At 49.6% G+C, this 16,834-nt stretch overlaps 2 protein-coding genes across 8 annotated transcripts in view; one reads left to right on the forward strand and one right to left on the reverse strand.

The window, feature by feature from the left end:
* Window positions 1-234: 234 nt before the first annotated feature.
* On the forward strand, window positions 235-13,040 carry Tacr2 (tachykinin receptor 2). 2 transcript variants are annotated; one of them, XM_070020951.1, is made up of 5 exons: window positions 235-895; window positions 5,300-5,494; window positions 7,372-7,525; window positions 8,706-8,902; window positions 11,829-13,040. In XM_070020951.1, the coding sequence occupies exons 1-5, from the start codon at window positions 504-506 to the stop codon at window positions 12,019-12,021; spliced, it is 1,131 nt and encodes a 376-aa protein (XP_069877052.1). In that variant the 5' UTR covers window positions 235-503; the 3' UTR covers window positions 12,022-13,040. The 2 variants fall into 2 exon arrangements, with proteins under 2 accessions (XP_069877052.1, XP_069877053.1); XM_070020952.1 differs by having other exon boundaries at window positions 235-799.
* A 732-nt stretch (window positions 13,041-13,772) lies between these two features.
* The window catches only part of Hk1 (hexokinase 1), an 87,720-nt gene continuing 84,658 nt past the window's right edge, over window positions 13,773-16,834 (reverse strand). For all 6 annotated transcript variants that reach the window (XM_070020939.1, XM_070020938.1, XM_070020940.1 and 3 more), the window contains 2 exons: window positions 16,468-16,701; window positions 13,773-14,705 (listed from right to left, as the gene is read on the reverse strand). In XM_070020939.1, coding sequence (XP_069877040.1) covers window positions 14,564-14,705; window positions 16,468-16,701 — 376 coding nt within the window. In that variant the 3' untranslated portion in view covers window positions 13,773-14,563. The remainder of the gene's footprint in view (window positions 14,706-16,467; window positions 16,702-16,834) is intronic.

Below are 16,834 nucleotides of genomic sequence, written 5' to 3' on the forward strand. Positions count from 1 at the left end.
TAAAGGCTGGTAGCTAGCAGAGCAGGGAACCCCCAACCCAGCTTGCACCCCTCCAGAACCTGGAGAGACAGATGACTTGTAATACCCAGATTCCTACTGTTCAAGTTCTGGGTTCAAGTTCTGGTTTATGAACAACTTACTGAATGACCTCAGCAGCTCATCTTCTCCCGTGGCCTCTCAGTTTGAACCTGGGTGATACCAGGACGGCTCCTACCCTGAAACCTTGGTTGGAATTCTGGTTTGATGTGTATTTGGAAGATCTGGCAGGAGCCTGGGAACCTGACGTGGATTAGATGCCTTTGGATCGGACTTTCTGCTCAGCCAAATTCACACTGGATTGAGACAAAGGCGTGGCCTGCAGCCTGGACGTCCCTCACTTTCCCTTTTCGTCTCTCCACCCCTTCCACCCCCCATAAATCCATGCACCAAAGAGGCTTTCTCTTCCGTTGCAAGTCTAGGAGGAGCTGCCAAGGGAAGCCCAGGACCTGGGCTTAGAAACAGCCATGGGGGGCTGTGCCATGAGGACTGATACCAACATCTCGTCTGGTTCCGAGGGCAACGCCACAGGCATCACAGCCTTCTCCATGCCCAGCTGGCAGCTGGCATTATGGGCCACTGCTTATGTGGCCCTGGTGCTGGTGGCTGTGACAGGCAACGCCACAGTCATCTGGATCATCCTGGCTCACCAGAGGATGCGTACAGTCACCAACTACTTCATCATCAACCTGGCGCTGGCCGACCTCTGCATGGCTGCCTTCAACGCTGCCTTCAACTTCATCTATGCCAGCCACAATATCTGGTATTTTGGCCGGGCCTTCTGCTACTTCCAGAATCTCTTCCCCATCACAGTCACATTTGTCAGCATCTACTCCATGACCGCCATCGCCGCTGACAGGCAAGAGCAGAGCAGGGAAGGGTGTAGCCGTGTCACTTTGCTGGGGTTCTGGTGGAGGGGTGATGGGCCTGTGGCCCCACAGCAAGGGAAGGGAGAAACGTTGCTCCAACCTGGGTGTGATTCAAAGTTATGACTCTGGAGGACAGACCTAGGGAACTGTGGAGTTAAAGCACGAAGAGCTGAAGTTAGACTCAGGGGTAGTTGTACTGTTTTCTTTGCATTTGATCTTTGTTTTGGTATCTTTCTGTCACGAGGAAGAAATTGCTCCTATTGTTTTATAGTCTATATAAATGGCGTGAGGGGGAAAACAATGAAAGTTATATGTAGTTTGTATCTACTTTTAACAAGACTAATCATTCTCCCCCACACTGCTTTCAGGGGCTCTGACTGGAAGCCCGGGAAGAGAGCGCATAGGGCAGGGGTGTTAGCCACACCCAGGCTGGGCTGGAGTCCTTGGATAGCTGCTCAGGGCTGGCAGGGCTCGGTTTGGCAATGGAAGGGGACCTGGGTGCCTGGGGAAGGGCCGTGAAGACAGCACTCCGGACGGGGCATAGGAAAGACCTTGAGTGTGGGGGAGGCGGGGTTCTCGAAATGGGCTCCACAGTGTGTGAGACCTGCAGTCTCCTCACTCCAGCCTTCCCAGCAACCTCTACCCTCACTGCTTAGCTGCAGCTGTTTAAGATGGAGTTTCCCAGAATATTTCATTTAGGGACATTTCTTCCATAGGTAAAAATGGGAAGAAACATTTGAACATCATTCCTAGAGGCTTAACTTTTACCTTTACACCCAGGGAAACCAAGGCTAGAGACGGTGTATATTACCTGAGTTCCATCATCAAGTTAGAGGCAAAGCCAGGGCCTGGAGCCCCACCCTCTGGGCTGTGGGTACAGGACACAGCCCACCACCGACCACAAATACACCTTAAGGCCCCCTGGATGTTTCTTAACATCCTATTCAAATTTTCTTTTTATTTATGCAACAAATACTTGGATGGTCCCTTTGTGTTGAGCACAGTTTGGGCACCTGTGCAGACATATGCCAATGGGCAAAACCACAACTCCTGGCTTCTCAGAGCTTCTATTTAAAGGGTGGGTGGGCTACAAAGAGCAAGGTGGAGCCAGAACAAATAATCCAAGAGCGAGAGGGTAACAGTTGGAGCAGGATGGCATTCATTCCTCCATTCTTTACTCACCTAACAAATGCATGTCCAGTGCCTGCTATGTACAGACATTATTCTGAGCATTACAGGAAAAATGATCAGTACAACCTAACCCCACACTGGCACACACACATAGGGTACCATAGGTTCTTTTCTAATGAGAGTGTGTGTGTGTGTGTGTGTGTGTGTGTGTGTGTGTGTGTGTGTGTGTGTATCTGAGATTTGAACTTAGGGCTTTGCACTTGATAGATTGGCATGATGGCATGGTACTACTGAGCTCTGCCTCCAGTCTTCTTCTCTAATACTTTTTCACAGCTCTTGTGACCTCAAAATACAACATAGAGCCGGTGCTAGTGGCTCACACCTATAATCCTAGCTGCTCAGGAGCTTAAGATCAAGGATCAGAGTTCAAAGCCAGCCTGGGCAGGAAAGTCCTTAAGATTTTTATCTCCAATTAACCACCAAAAAATTGGAAGTGGATCTTTAGCTCAAGTGATGGAATGCCAACCTTGAAGTAAAATAAAAAAATAAAAATAAAAATAAGTCAGGAACAGATCCCAGGCCCTGAGTTCAAGGCCCAGAACCTACATACACACACACACACACACACACACACACACACACACACACACACACACACACACACACACACACACACACTACCACCACCACCAATAACAACAACAACAACAACACAGATTTTATTTATTCATGTTCTTATGGTTTAAATTCCTAGTAGAGCAGTCACATTTACCTTGTAAATTGATGTCAGGGTGGGTCTCAGTGGGTGGGATTTGGACAAAGATAACAGGAAAGGATGCTCGTGTTGCACTCTGCAGGGGTGAATGTTCTAGAAGAAAACCAGATGGAAATGTTCACCAGGCACAGAGTCTTTGTGCCCAAGATGCTGACAGAACTTCCTTACTTGGATTACATAAAATTCAGGGCTGTGTTCTACTATCCTGGCCTTGTCCCAAGGCTCAGATTAACCCCCAGGGAGAGAAGATCCTGGAGCCATCCAGGACCCAAACCAGAATTCTGGTGAATTTAGGACACAGAATAAATAGGGATAACCACATTCTCCAAACCCTGAGTCCCTGTTGTCTTCAGATTCTTCATTTCCTTCACACAAGAACCTAATACAAGAATTAGCAGTATCCATCTCTGAAGTTAACATGGAGCATTAACAGCAAAGGCTAGTTGCTTGACATCCTGCTGTTAGAAAGCAGCAGAGACAGGATTGGAATCCAGGTCAATATCCAAAGTGGCCCAAGCTGCCCCTCACGGGATAAAGGACCTGTTCCCCCTTCCCACCTTACCCCCAAGAACAGCAGTGAACCTAGAGGCTCTAAGGTTGGCCCTCAGTTACCTACAGCTATGGAAGGCAAGAAGAGATGTGTTCAAGAACGTTGAGGAAAATAGCCATTCATCTGTTTCACTGAGGCACCTGCCTGGGTCCAGGCTGATAAGGGCAAAGCTGACCCAGGGCCCAGCCACCACCACAGGAATAGGTCAGTGCTACAGGGGGAGGAGGGAGGAGCATGTAACCACTGCCTGAAGACTGTGGAGAGAAAGAAAACAGGAGTGCATGAGTTCCTGTGTGGACAAGGACAGTTCAAAATCAGGCAGCAAAGCAGCTGGCAGGACCAGAGTGGAGCCTGGGCTTTGTCACAGATGTTAGGTGCTGGGATTGCACAAGTATTCAGCAGCTTTGGGCACTGGTGGCTCACACCTGCAGTCCTAGCTACTCAGGAGACTGGGATCTGAGGATCACTGCTTAAAGCCAGCCAGAGGAAGAAAAAGTCCATGAAACCCTTATCCTTCATTAACCACCAAAAGAACCAGGAGTGGAACTGCCTTAAGAGAAAAAGCTAAAGGACAGTGTCCCAGGTCCTGAGTTCAATCCCCAGGACCAGCACACAGATGAGAGAAGAAATACCTAATAGTGTTGCTTCAACACCACAGTCCAGTCCAGATCTGCTGGACTGTAGGTCATGTTCAGTGTTACACACACACACACATACATATACACACACAAATCTCTTTTTTGCATGAATATATGAGTTGTCCCCAATAATTGGTTTAATTATGGCATTTTATACATATGTATAGTGTGCTTTGATCATATCTCTCCATTACTCTGTTGTCTCTCTCCTCCTCCCCTAAATAGTCCTCCTTCTACTATCATGGTGTTGTTTTTTTTTTTTTTTTTTTTTTTGGTCCGGTCGTGGGCTCTGAACTCTGGGCCTGGGTACTGGGTACCTCAGCTCTTTAGCTCAAGGCTAGTGCTCTACCACTTGAGCCACAGCACCACTTCCGGCTTTTTTGTTGTTGTTGCTTATGTGGTGCTGAGGAACCGAACCCCGGGCCTCATGCATTAAAGGCAAGCGCTCTACCACTGAGCCATCTTCCCAGCCCCTTTCATGGTGTTTTTGTTGTTGTTGTTTTGGTTGATCATGGGGCTTAAACTCAGGGCCTGGGCACTGTCCCTGAGTGCTTTTTTTGCTCAAGGCTAGTGCTCTACCACTTTAAGCCACAGCTCCACTTCTGGTTTTCTGGTAGTTAATTAGAGATAAGTTAATTGGACTTTTCTTCCCAGGCTGGGTTCAAATCGTGATCCTCAGATTTCAGCTGCCTGAGTAGCTAGTATTACAGACATGAGCCACCACTACCTGGTTTCATCTGTTGTTGGTTTGTTTTTTTTTTTCATCTTGAAAGATGATATTGTGTACTTGTCCTTCTACATCGATCTTATTTCTCTTAACATGATGACTTCCATGAATTTTCCTGCAAATATGATTTGGTTCTTCTTTATGGCTGACTTCTACTCCACTGTGTGTAGAGGTACTGCATTTTCTTCATCTGGTGAAGGGCACCCCAGTTGGATTGCATAATGTGGCTATTGTGAATAGTGCTTCAGTAAGCACAGGCTATATTTAGGTGTCTCAACTGTAGGTTGACTTAAGTTGCTGCACTCAGAAGTGTGGCTGGATTGTATGGGAGTTCTAGTGTTAGTGTTCTGAGGAACCTCCATACTGATTTCCATAGTGGTTGCACTCATTTACATTCATTCCCACCAACAGAACATCAGAATTCCTCCTCCCCGGCCACCTGTCCTCTCCAGCATGTTATTGTTGCTTCTTTTCTTGGTGGACAGTCTGACTAGTCTATAAATGTCTAACCTCTTAGTGTGAGATGGAATCTACTGAGAGTTTTGATTGCCTTTCCCTGTACTCTGCCCACAGGTACATGGCCATTGTCCACCCCTTCCAGCCACGGCTCTCAGCACTCAGCACCAAGGCGGTTATAGCAGGCATCTGGCTGGTGGCCCTGGCCCTTGCCTTCCCCCAGTGCTTCTACTCCACCATCACTGTGGACCAGGGTGCCACCAAGTGCGTGGTGGCCTGGCCCGAAGACAGCGGGGGCAAAACACTCCTTCTGTAAGGCCCTGGGTGTGGAGGGCACTGTGTATGACTGTGTGTACATGCTCACATCTGTGTAGTAGGTACCTGTGGGTATGCACAGGACTCTGCAGGAATATATGGGATTATGTGAGTGTACATTTTAAGACTCCTCTACTAACAATGGGGTCAAACCTCGTGAATCCATCCTTGGTTAAAAGTATCTTTTTAGAAAAACCCTCAAAAGTCTTACATCTGCTCACTGGTTTGTTTGACTGGTGCTCTACCACTTGAGCCACACCTCCAGCCTTGCTTTTCGTTTTTTGGAGATCGATCCTCATGACTTTTCTGCGTGGGCTGGCCTCAAATCTTCATCCTCCTAAGTAGCTAGGATTACAGATGTGAGCCACCAGCACCCAGCTGAAAATACCTTAACTGGAAAATACATTTAATGCACATCACTGAATGCCATTCTAGGTTAGTAACACAGCACACAGCTGAGTGTCAGCTGCCTCTCCTGCACCCAGCTGGCTTCCACCGCTGCAGCCTGCTGCTTGAGGGGCATTAGCATGAGTCAGAAAAGGAGCCAGGGACACACGTCTTTACACTGTCTTTGCAAAAGGAGACAAAGATCCGCAAATAACCAGGTGTCCTCCCTGGGACATGGTGGCCATGTAGCAATGTTCTGAGCCACTGGCCTCAAGGTGAATGCAAAGGTGTTTGCTGACCCTAGGAATATTTCCAATCAAGTGCTGATGGACAGGAAGGGAAATGACATTGGTGTGTGCAGTGTGACAATTTTCCATTGCTCTTTTCCTGGACACGGACCCTTCTTAGCAGCTTTCTCTAGCCATCCAGCCACCCAGTCAGGTGTAGATTACATGTATCCTCTCCCTAATATATGTACGTACTTATTCTTGTACATGTGCATATGCATATATGTGCATAAACATTTTTACCTGTACAAGCATGATTCCAGAAGAAAAACATTGTTAACAAGAATAGAAGCAGGGGGCTGGGAAGGTGGCTCAGTCGTAGAGCGCTTGCCTTGCATGAGGCCCTGGGTTCAATTCCTCAGCACCATGTAAGCAAAAAGAAAAAAGCCAGAAGTGGCGCTGTGGCTCAAGTGGTAGAGCACTAGCCTTGAGCTGAAGAGCTGAGGGACAGCGCCCAGGCCCAGAGTTCAGGCCCCACGACCGAACCCCCCCCCCCCATCAAAAAAAAAAAGGAATAGGAGCAGGGCCATTTTTTTCTCCTGTGTGTTTAATAGCATATTACTTATTTTTATTTGTTTCTTTGCTTGTTTTTAAAAATAGAGTTTAGGGCTGGGAATGTGGCTTAGTGGTAGAGTGCTTGCCTAGCATGCATGAAGTCCTGGGTTTGATTCTTCAGTACCACATAAACAGAAAAAGCTGGAAGTGTCACTGTGGCTCAAGTGGTAGAGTGCTAGCCTTGAGCAAAAAGAAGCTCTGGGACAGTGCCCAAACCCTTAGTTCCAGCCCCAGGATTGGCAAAAACAAGCAAACAAAAAACAAAACAACAATAAAAAAAGGTTTTGCCATGCAGCCCATGTCCTGGAATTCAGTATGTAGCCAAAGATAGCCTTGGACTCATAATATGCCTCAGACTCCCACATGCCAGGATTACAGGCATGTACTACCATACTCAGCTGGTATTTTACATTTCCTATTTCCTTTTCTAACACTTGTCTCACTAAAGCTGCTGGCCCTTTTGCAGGGAAAGCAAGTCCTCTTTGGGCACATATGCTAGCCAATGTTGCCTTTATTTTAATTCAAATCAAGGCATAGGAGGTAGTCTAGGATAGGGCTGCATGGTGGGAACCACAGGGTCCTGGAACAATCTCTCAGGTGGACATCAGAGACACTGGATGCCCAGGTCCCTGACTTTCCTTCCAGATACCATCTTGTGGTGATCGCCCTCATCTACTTCCTGCCCCTCGTGGTGATGTTCGTGGCCTACAGCGTCATTGGCCTCACCCTGTGGAGACGGGCCATTCCCAGACACCAGGCACATGGCGCCAACCTGCGCCACCTGACGGCCAAGAAGAAGGTGAGCACCAGATGAGACAGGCCAGCTGGGGCCAGAACAGGCTTGGCCTTAGGAAACTGCTCTTGCTGGCTCAAGACTTATCCACTAGGGGGCATCAAGGAGCTCAGAGTCCTGAGGCTGTCCATTCTGGGACTGTAGCTCAATTCCTTACCCACCCCATCTTCTCCCTGTCCCTAGCCCTACCCCTATCCCTGGCAGGAGGGTTGACCTCTGGTCTTTGGGCAAATACAAGGTTAAAGGAATTCCCTGGAACATTAGTAGAGTACTAACGCCCCACCAAATTTCAGACACTTCAAGAATCTTAAGATGTTAACCCTTTGAATCATTGGAATGTTGGATTTCAGAATTTACATACTGAAGGCTCCTTTCGAGAATTCAGAGAATCCTCAAGGGCTAGAGCTAAAACCTTAGAGATGTAGAGACTCAATTATAGTCCATCATCTTCCCATTTCTAGGCCATATGGCAATGTCTCCTCTTCCCCCAACATCAAAGCTCCCCCTGGGGTTCCAATTAAGCCTTCTATGCTCTAGACTTTCCTCCTTTTTCAAGCAAACCTCACCTTGATCTTGGTTGTACCCTCTTCCTGCTAGGCAACCAGAGAACACAATGGGTTAATTGAGGCATGTAGCCAGGTCAAAGAAACGTGTTTTTATTGTTGTTTTTTTAACCAGTGGTAGATGTGTGTGTGTGTGTGTGTGTGTGTGTGTGTGTGTGTGTGTGTGTGTGTGTGTGTGTTAGTAGAGTTTGAACTCAAGGCTTTTCGCCTGCTAGGCAGGCGATCTATCACTTGAGTCACACTTCATCTCTTCTTGCTTTAGTTATTTTACAAATAGGGAGGGCCTTGTATTTTTTTTGTAGTTTTAGACCATGATCCTCCTACTTTCACCTCCCTGGGATTACAAATGTGTACTACCATGCCCAGCCAACGGACATTTTTACAGGGCAACTCTGGGCGGCAGTTGGACACTATCTATTCTATCATTGTGTCCCTCCAAATAGAGTTTTCTCCATTTGCTGTCCCATCCCTCGTGGGGAGCTGGATAATGCAGATGTGTGTCGGCACAGAGGCCACTGATTGGGGAAGTTTGGGAGTGATCATGATATGAAGGACCCCCATGCTGCTCTGGGAAGGCCTAGGGCCCTGGGGCAGAAGACTGACCTAAGCCTCTTTTGGACCAGTTTGTAAAGGCCATGGTGCTGGTGGTGGTGACCTTTGCTGTGTGCTGGCTGCCCTACCACCTCTACTTCATCCTGGGCAGCTTCCAGGAAGACATCTACTACCACAAGTTCATCCAGCAGGTCTACCTTGCACTCTTCTGGCTGGCCATGAGCTCTACCATGTACAACCCCATCATCTACTGCTGCCTCAACCGCAGGTGAGCCTCACCCTTGGGGCCTCCTCCAGAGGAGGAGGAGGAGGCTCCCCTTCACAGCTGCAGCCTCCACTCCAAGTCTAGGGATATCCCTTACCCCTCTAGGTCCTCTAGGTCAGCTACAGCATAACCCTTCCTCTGGCCTAATCCTAGCTTGGGTCACACATTCTCCCCAAAGCCTTCTCCTAGGCAAACCAGAGTTCCAATTCTTTTTCTTTTCTCTTCCCTTCCCTTCCCCCATCTCTTTTTCTTTCTCTCTTTCTTTCTTTCCTTTCTTTTTTCTTCCTTCCTTTTCTTTCTTCCTTTCCCTTCCTTCCTTCCTTTTTCTTTCTTTCCCTTCCTTCCTTCCTTCCTTCCTTCCTTCCTTCCTTCCTTCCTTCCTTCCTTCCTTCCTTCCTTCCTTCCTTCCTTCCTTCCTTTTTCTTTCTTTCGGACCTAGGTTCTGTTCCTGAGTTTTGTGCTCAAGGCTAGCACTCTACCACGTAAGCCACAGCTCTCCTGGCTTTTGAAGTTTATTGGAAAGTCTCACAGACTTCCCTGCCCAGGCTGGTTTTGAAATGTGATCCTTACATCTCAGGTTCCTGAGTAGCTAGAATTACAGGCGTGAGCCACCAGCACCTGGCTCCAATTGTTGGTGTCAGGAGGATCTGCAGGTAGAAAAAGAGAGAGGCCAGGGTCAGAAAGGACAAAAGAACCAAGTCAAGGAGCAAGGGCTGACTTGGCTGTTGTGTGTTTTGTAGTAGTGAGACCTTCCATGACCAAGTACTCTGCCACTGAGCAATATTCCTAGTCCTCCATTTCACTATAAAAACCCAGACTGGCTTCAGACCCAAACTTGCTCCTCCTAACCAATTTCTCTATCTAGTGCTGGGATTCTTTTAACATTTATTTGTTTTTAACATTTATTTGTTTTTGCCTGTATTGTGGGGGGGCTTGAATTCAGGGTTCTGTCCTTTAGCTTTTATGCTCAAGACTTGCTCCATCACTTTGAGCCTTTTTGGCTTTTTGCTGGCTAAGAGATGAATCTCATGGACTCTCCTGTCTAGACTGGTTTTGAACCTTTTTCCTCCTGAGTAGTTGGGAGTATAAGCGTGAGTCACTGGAACCTGGCTTTTCCAAGAAAAAAACTTTGCTTCTTCGAGTACTGGGGATTAAACCCAGGACTCCCACACACTAAGCAATCACCCTACCACTTGAGCTACACCTGCAAGCCTCTGCTCTGATATTTCCAAAGTGTCCATCTGCACCGATGAGCAGAAACCTACCTGGCCTGTGAAGCACTGGAATGAAGGCTTGGGGGACTCAGATGGGAGGCAGCTGCTCCCAGCAAGATTAGTGTATTTCTTCTTCTCCTCCAGGGGCTCAAGGCAGCTGGGAAATGATCTTGACAGAGATGGCCAGGAATAAAGGGAGCAAAATCTCCCTGCTGGCTCAGCTATCATCAGGTGTTCCTACCTTTTATGCTTTTGGAGAAGTAGAGTCCATGAGGGGACACTTGCTTTGGGGCTCTTGTAAAGGAGCAGGTAGTGAACCAGGCAGGAACCCCAAGCCCATCCCCACCAGCTCTGTCATCCGGCAGAGCAGGCTTTTCAGGCTGGTGATAAGTTAGAGGCAGACACAAAGTCTTACCCTCACAGGACTGATGTGAGTGATATTGACCGGAGAGACCCCTTGGCTCTTGCCTGTGCAGGTGCTGGGGCTGGAACTCAGGGCCTCTCTCTCTCTCCCTGGACTTTTTCACTTAAGCCTGTTGGTCTTCTACCACTTGAGCCACTGCCTCATTCCTGCTTTTTTTTTTTTTTTTTTGCTGGTTAATTGGATTTGCCTGCCCGAGCTAGCTTTGCATCTTGATCCTCAAGTCTCACTGCCTTCTGAGTAGCTAGGATGACAGGCGTGAGCCATCATCCTAGGGCTGACTGTTGTCAGCAGCTGAGGAAGGACTGCCAGGGAGAGATGGAGCAGGATTGGGAGTGTGGGTGTGGCATGTGGGGTGGGGTAGTTGCATGGAGGCCTCTAAGTTCACAGGCATTCAGTAGGCTTGCCATTGGGTCTCACGGAGCTTTAAGGTGATGGAGGATCCCAAGCAAAGTGTCTCTTCTGGAACACAGAACCCTGCAGCCCAGGAAGCAAGGGCAGCTCGGTCCCTCTCCCCTTGCACAGGGTCCCCTTTTATCTCTACCCCTCTGTGTAGCCCCTAGCCATATTCTCTCTTCCAGCCCCTTCTTCTCACTCACCACATCTACTTCCTCTTGACTCCAGTGTATACGTGAATATTCGGCGCTGCCCTGAGAAAAGTTTCTTTTTAAGCTTGTGTCCACGCTTGGTGGCTGCCATCTGTGAAATCTTCAGAGCAGTCCCTTGGGAGAGCACCCCCTATTCCAACATTGCCAGAGCCCCAATTGTTCTTTTCATCAACAGATTACTCTTTAAATAGGTCACCAAGTCACATGGGAAAAACCCATTGTCATTACACTTGTTCATAATCATGGTCGATGGTCAGCCTCTCAAATCCTAGATGAAACTGCAGAATACTTTCTCCCTACAGTCCTGGGACTTGAACTCAGGGCCTGGGCACTGTCCCTGAGCTTCTTTTGCTCAAGGCTAGCACTCTTACCACTCTAGCCACAGTACCACTTCTGGGTTTTTCTGTTTGTAGTACTAAGGAATCAAACCCAGGGCTTCATGCATGCTAGGCAAGCAAGCACTCTACCACTAAGCCACATTCCCAGCCCTGCAGAATCTTTTCTGTTTCCTAAAACTAAATCCCCTCAAGAATGTACCTCAAAAGAGACCCTGAGCAATTGTAGGCTCTTGTGGGATGGGGGGATGGCAGCGACTTTCCTCTGGGAGTCTCCTAGGTCTGGAAGCAGCTACATGGCAGACAGCTCCCTAACATCTTTGCTCAGGTGCCCCTGCATCCCCCCTCCAGGTTTCGCTCTGGATTCCGGCTTGCTTTCTGGTGCTGCCCCTGGGTCACACCAACCCAAGAAGATAAGATGGAGCTGACCCACACGCCATCCCTCTCTATAAGAGTCAACAGATGTCACACAAAAGACACTTTGTTCATGACTGGGGACATAACCCCTTCCGAGGCGACCAATGGTCAAGCCGGGGGTCCTTGAGAGGTGGGACCTTCTGGAACCCAAGCCTTGTGCCTGACTGCAGGACCAGACCGCTGAGAAGAGCAAATGTAAATGTTTGGACCACACCCCACCCTCCAATCCGCCAACAGAAAATCAAGAAGAGTTCAGAGCCCGCCCACTCATCAAAGAGCATTTCAGGGACCCAATCAGAGCCCAAGAGACTGTGTAAGCCAACACCTAATTCAGGAGCTGCAAACTCTAATGCTTCCTGAGATGTACAACATGATGAACAGATGTACAGAGACCTGTCAATGCTCCAATAAAGGGTTCCTATTCGCACCAGAGTGGGCATAGCCAGTCCTGGGACAAGTTAGTGGAAGGAAAAGGTGTCCTCTTGCAGGGGACAGACACCCAAGGGGACATGACTGCTTCCATGTGGTAAGGTGGCTTACTGTTGCCTGCTCTTCCAAGAAAAGCTGGGAATCCAAATTTGCATGTGAAAACTTCAGACTTGATCAACGGGATTCACAAAAATATCTCTAACACTTTGGATAAGACCAACACAGCATATCTACTAAAGACACAAGGACTCTCCTTTTGTGGCAAAGTCCAGTGGTTATGAGTTGACTTGGGGCTTTCCAGATCTAGAGACTGGATATAGCCCAGGCTGGGCGGTAGAGTTCAGGGTTAGAAGGAACCTCAGCTTAGTTGCCTTGGGCAACTTATTCTGACCCTCAGCCTCTTCCACTGCTCAGTACAAAACTACCCCCAGGGATGCTAAGGGTTGATAAGAATGATAGCCACACAACAGCAGGCTAAGTCCTCCATAAATGGCAGCCCTGCTTGTATTTACTGTGCCAGCCATTTTGCATGAACAGCACCTGTGAGTCAGCAACACAGCTACACCACCCTCACTTCTGCAGCAAGAAGCAGACAGTCAGAACACCAACTGTCTCGCTCAGAGTGCTCTCGGCTTGGCCTATCCATGCCTAGGCCTCATCTCCCCCCCTGCTGCTGACTCACCGTCCACCACCTTGTGCCCTCTACAAGAAGCAAGGAACAGCACAAACACACACCCAAGTCTAGTGTTATTCTTGCTTTGCACAATGATCACTGGACCAAAGAAGCTGGCCCTGTCGGTGTGCCAGCAACAGGTGTCTCATCTCACCAGGGTGGGCATGCAGACCCAGGCAGCTGCTCATCACAGGTGCCTGGACGCCCTGTGGTGGAATCTTCCAGAGGAAAATCCAAAATAGCAGTCTTGAAGGCTAGGGTAAGGTAAGAGTCAGACAAAGCTTTATTTCCTGTGGACTGCTTGTTAGGACTGAGGAAGAGAGAATGGCTATTCTACTTCCCTGGGCTGCCACCAGATGTCAAGGGTCACTGGCTGTCATAGGCAAGGTCTGTGGGTAGCAGCGCCACACCGTCCGTCCTCCCACTGAACCCAATGAAGACACCTGTTCACTTTTCCTAGCACAGGGGGAAGACAGAGGATTCATTTTTTTCCCTCCTTCCAGGCCCTAGGGTAAGGGTTCAGGATATTGGGACTAGAGGAGAAACGAGCAGGGCTGGAGCTGCGAGACCAGCTGAGAGGAGAGTCTATGTCTCTGTATTCTGTAAGGCCAGTATTGAACTCCTCATGCCAAACCAAAGCTGGGGGTTACAGACCATAATTTTATTTAAATCTTCCCCCACACCCAGGAGGCCACAAAAAATCCCAACATCTGGCTTTTGCCACATGCCAAGATCTCCCCCCCCTTCTCCCCCAGCAGCAAGCATCACTCGGGTGGTTTGAATCGGTACAAAGTTTACTAGTCATACAACATGGCTCACAAAAGCGATGGGAAATTCCAGTGATGGCATCATGTGTGGGCGGGTTCCTTTCTTACTCTGATGGAGACAACACATTTTCCCGCGTGACTTCCCACCTCCCCCAACCCCCCCCCAGGAGACACACAGAATGCAAGACTATCACAATGTGGCTAGGACCAGGTCCACGGACACGCAACTTAGTGGCACTGACTCCTCCTGATGGCATGCCAGGCTGCACGGGGGGGCTAGGACGGACCAGCAGTAACGCCACATCCATACTTGCCCTTCAGGCCACGCCTTCCCTCTCCCCCCGCCCCCTCCCCACCCTGGGAGAGGGGGGCCGGCAGTGTCTGCTGGTGATAATACATTTGACTCGGAGGAGGTGACCCCAAGGACGGGCTCCGGAGGCCCTGCAGGCCTGTGGGATGGTGTGAGTCTTCATCTGGACCAGCCATGGCTCGGCTGGCGGGGCGCCCGAGGGAGGGAGGATGCCGCTACACCTCACACGTGGGGGATGCACGGCTGGGTGGAGATCAAATCATGCAGAGTGGCAGGGCAGTGAGAGGGGTCCGGGCAAGAGATTATCAACAGCATACACTCTATGTGGGACCCTACGTGAGGCGCCATTGGTTGGGTTCTGTTCTCCCACGTTGGCAAGGCAGGCTCTGGTGCCAGGGTCGCCCAGCATGGCTCGCTGGGTGGAACAAGGGGGGGGTCATCGCTTGTATAGAGAAGAGCTGGAAGGGCAGCAGGCTGGGGTTCCTGGCTCTTAGCTGCTGGTTTCTCGGAGCCGCACGCCCACGGCCGTGATGAGGGCAGCCCCCTTGCCACTTCCGTCTTCGGATAGGAGGAAGGACACGTTACACTGCGGTGACAGTTCCTTCACGGTTTGATGCATGATTCTGGAGAAGCTGCAAGACAAGACAGAGGAGAAGGTAGGGAGAAGAGGCAGGAGAGGAGCGGCCACTCCCCGCTGACAACACTCAACTCCCAACAAGGAGGCAGAGGAAGATCCAAGAGCAGCTCAAGTCCACAGGATTTACAACCTGCTATTATCACCATCTCCAGCAGGGGGCACACGTGAGAACTCCAAACAAAGCTATCTGTATAGCCTGGGAGAGTCAGGGGATGAGTAACACTCAAAACACCCTTCCTCAGAGCCTGGGGCTCCTAGGGGATCTGATAAGCAAGAGGATGCTGGGGTCTATGCAAGGATCCCCCCCTCCCCAAGGCAGGCCCAAGCACTGGGTCCATTTGGGACACATGGGAACAAACAGTACCACCTCAACTTCAGCCCTGAGACTCGACCCCTGCCCCCCAAGCCTAACACTGGCCACAGCCCTTTCAGCAAGAGAAGGTAGCCCTCTCTCCAAGGGACAATCTCTGGGACAATCATACTCTGCTGAAAAGGAAAAGCCAGGGCCAGAATTAGGGTCTCAGAAATTATCCCCGCCTTTGATGGACACCTACTAGGCATCTACATTTCATATACAATTTCTAGCCAGGCCAGTTTATGCAATCCCAGGAGGACCTGGGAGAGGTGAAGTTACTGAGAACAGCTTCTATGTGATTCCAGGACTGAGAGTAAGAGTATATGACTCCAGCCGGGAACCAGTGGCTCACATCTGTAATCCCAGCTACTCAGGAAGCTGAGATCTGAGGATCTCAGTTTAAAGACAGCCCAGGAAGGAAAGTCCATGAGACTCTTCTCTCCAATTAACCACCAAAAAAGCCAAAAGTACAGCTGTGGTTCACGTGGCAGAGCAAAAAAGCTGAAGAACAGCACCCAGGCTCTGAGTTCAAACCCCAGTACCACAACATGCATGAGCACGCGCACACATATACACACGTATGCACGTGCACACACATACACACCACAAAGTTTATGACTCCAAAGTCTAGCTCTACCCCTCCCTTCCTGTGGCACCTCTAGTGATGATGATAGCAATGAAGATGGGAGATGGAGATAAGGATGGCGCAAGAAAGATCCTTTATCCCAAGCATGGCATGAGGTAAGTAGGGAATGTCTGCACAGAGTTAGGTGAGGTTGCTTGTAAGAACTATGACATTATGGCCCAGTCTATCTGGGATGGAACCACTAGTCATTATTAGTAGTAACCACTGATAAATGTAGCCCAAGTTTATAAATGGTCACTTGATCATAGGAGCCAAATGTGAGATGGGGGTCACATGTTCCCCCCCGCCCCCAAACTGGGGTATCAGATAGTTGGCCAAAAGGAGGCCAGGCACTCCCTGCCCTCCCCTGCCTTAGAGCCAAAGGACCAAACTGGTTCTTCTGGATTTCCAGAAGCTCCAAATCTGCAGATGAATACAACGAGCCCTCCTCCCCTCTTCTTAGATTCCTCTCCAATGCAGCAAGCCCAGCCTTCCAGCGTGACTGCAGCTGGCCTGCTGGATGGGTCAGCTCACATCCATTCTCCTCCTTTTTCGCTCCCACCTGACAGGGGTCAGGAAACGCAGGGTGAGTGAGTCACCTCATACTGTGAGCTAGACAAGAGTCGCAGTCAAAGTCCAGAGCTGCCCACTATCCATGGATACACAGCTTCAGGCTGCTGGCCACCCCCACGAGGCTTTGCCCTGGTGGAAGCCACGCCCCAATGCCTGTGATCCAGCCCAGCAGGCTCTGCCCATCCAAGAAGAAGCTGTACTCACTGGGGATGCAGCTTGTAAAGTGTCCCATCCACCCCCACGGTCACGTGCAGATAGTCCAGCCCTCTGTTCTCTCGGATCTTGTCCACCACGGCAGCCATGCCTGCGCCGCACAGCTGGGCAGCCCGCTTGGACACCACGCCGCACACCGTCTTAACCAGGATGCTGTCATCGCATGTGCTGTTCAGACCCAGCTGCTGAAGGATGGCGCGGACTTGGAGCAGCGCTAACCGGTCACTGTGATGGGCAACCAGCAACAATCAGGGCCGCAGGCATGGCTCGGCATTATTATATCAGCTTAGCAAGTACAAGGCTCTGAGTTCAAAATCCAGTACCATCCGAAACAAATGTAAAAGGAAAAACCATGAGG

The sequence above is a fragment of the Dipodomys merriami genome, unplaced genomic scaffold, assembly GCF_024711535.1.
Source record: "Dipodomys merriami isolate MVZ:Mamm:240054 unplaced genomic scaffold, mDipMer1.0.p SCAF_14, whole genome shotgun sequence".
Taxonomy (NCBI): Eukaryota; Metazoa; Chordata; class Mammalia; order Rodentia; family Heteromyidae; genus Dipodomys; species Dipodomys merriami.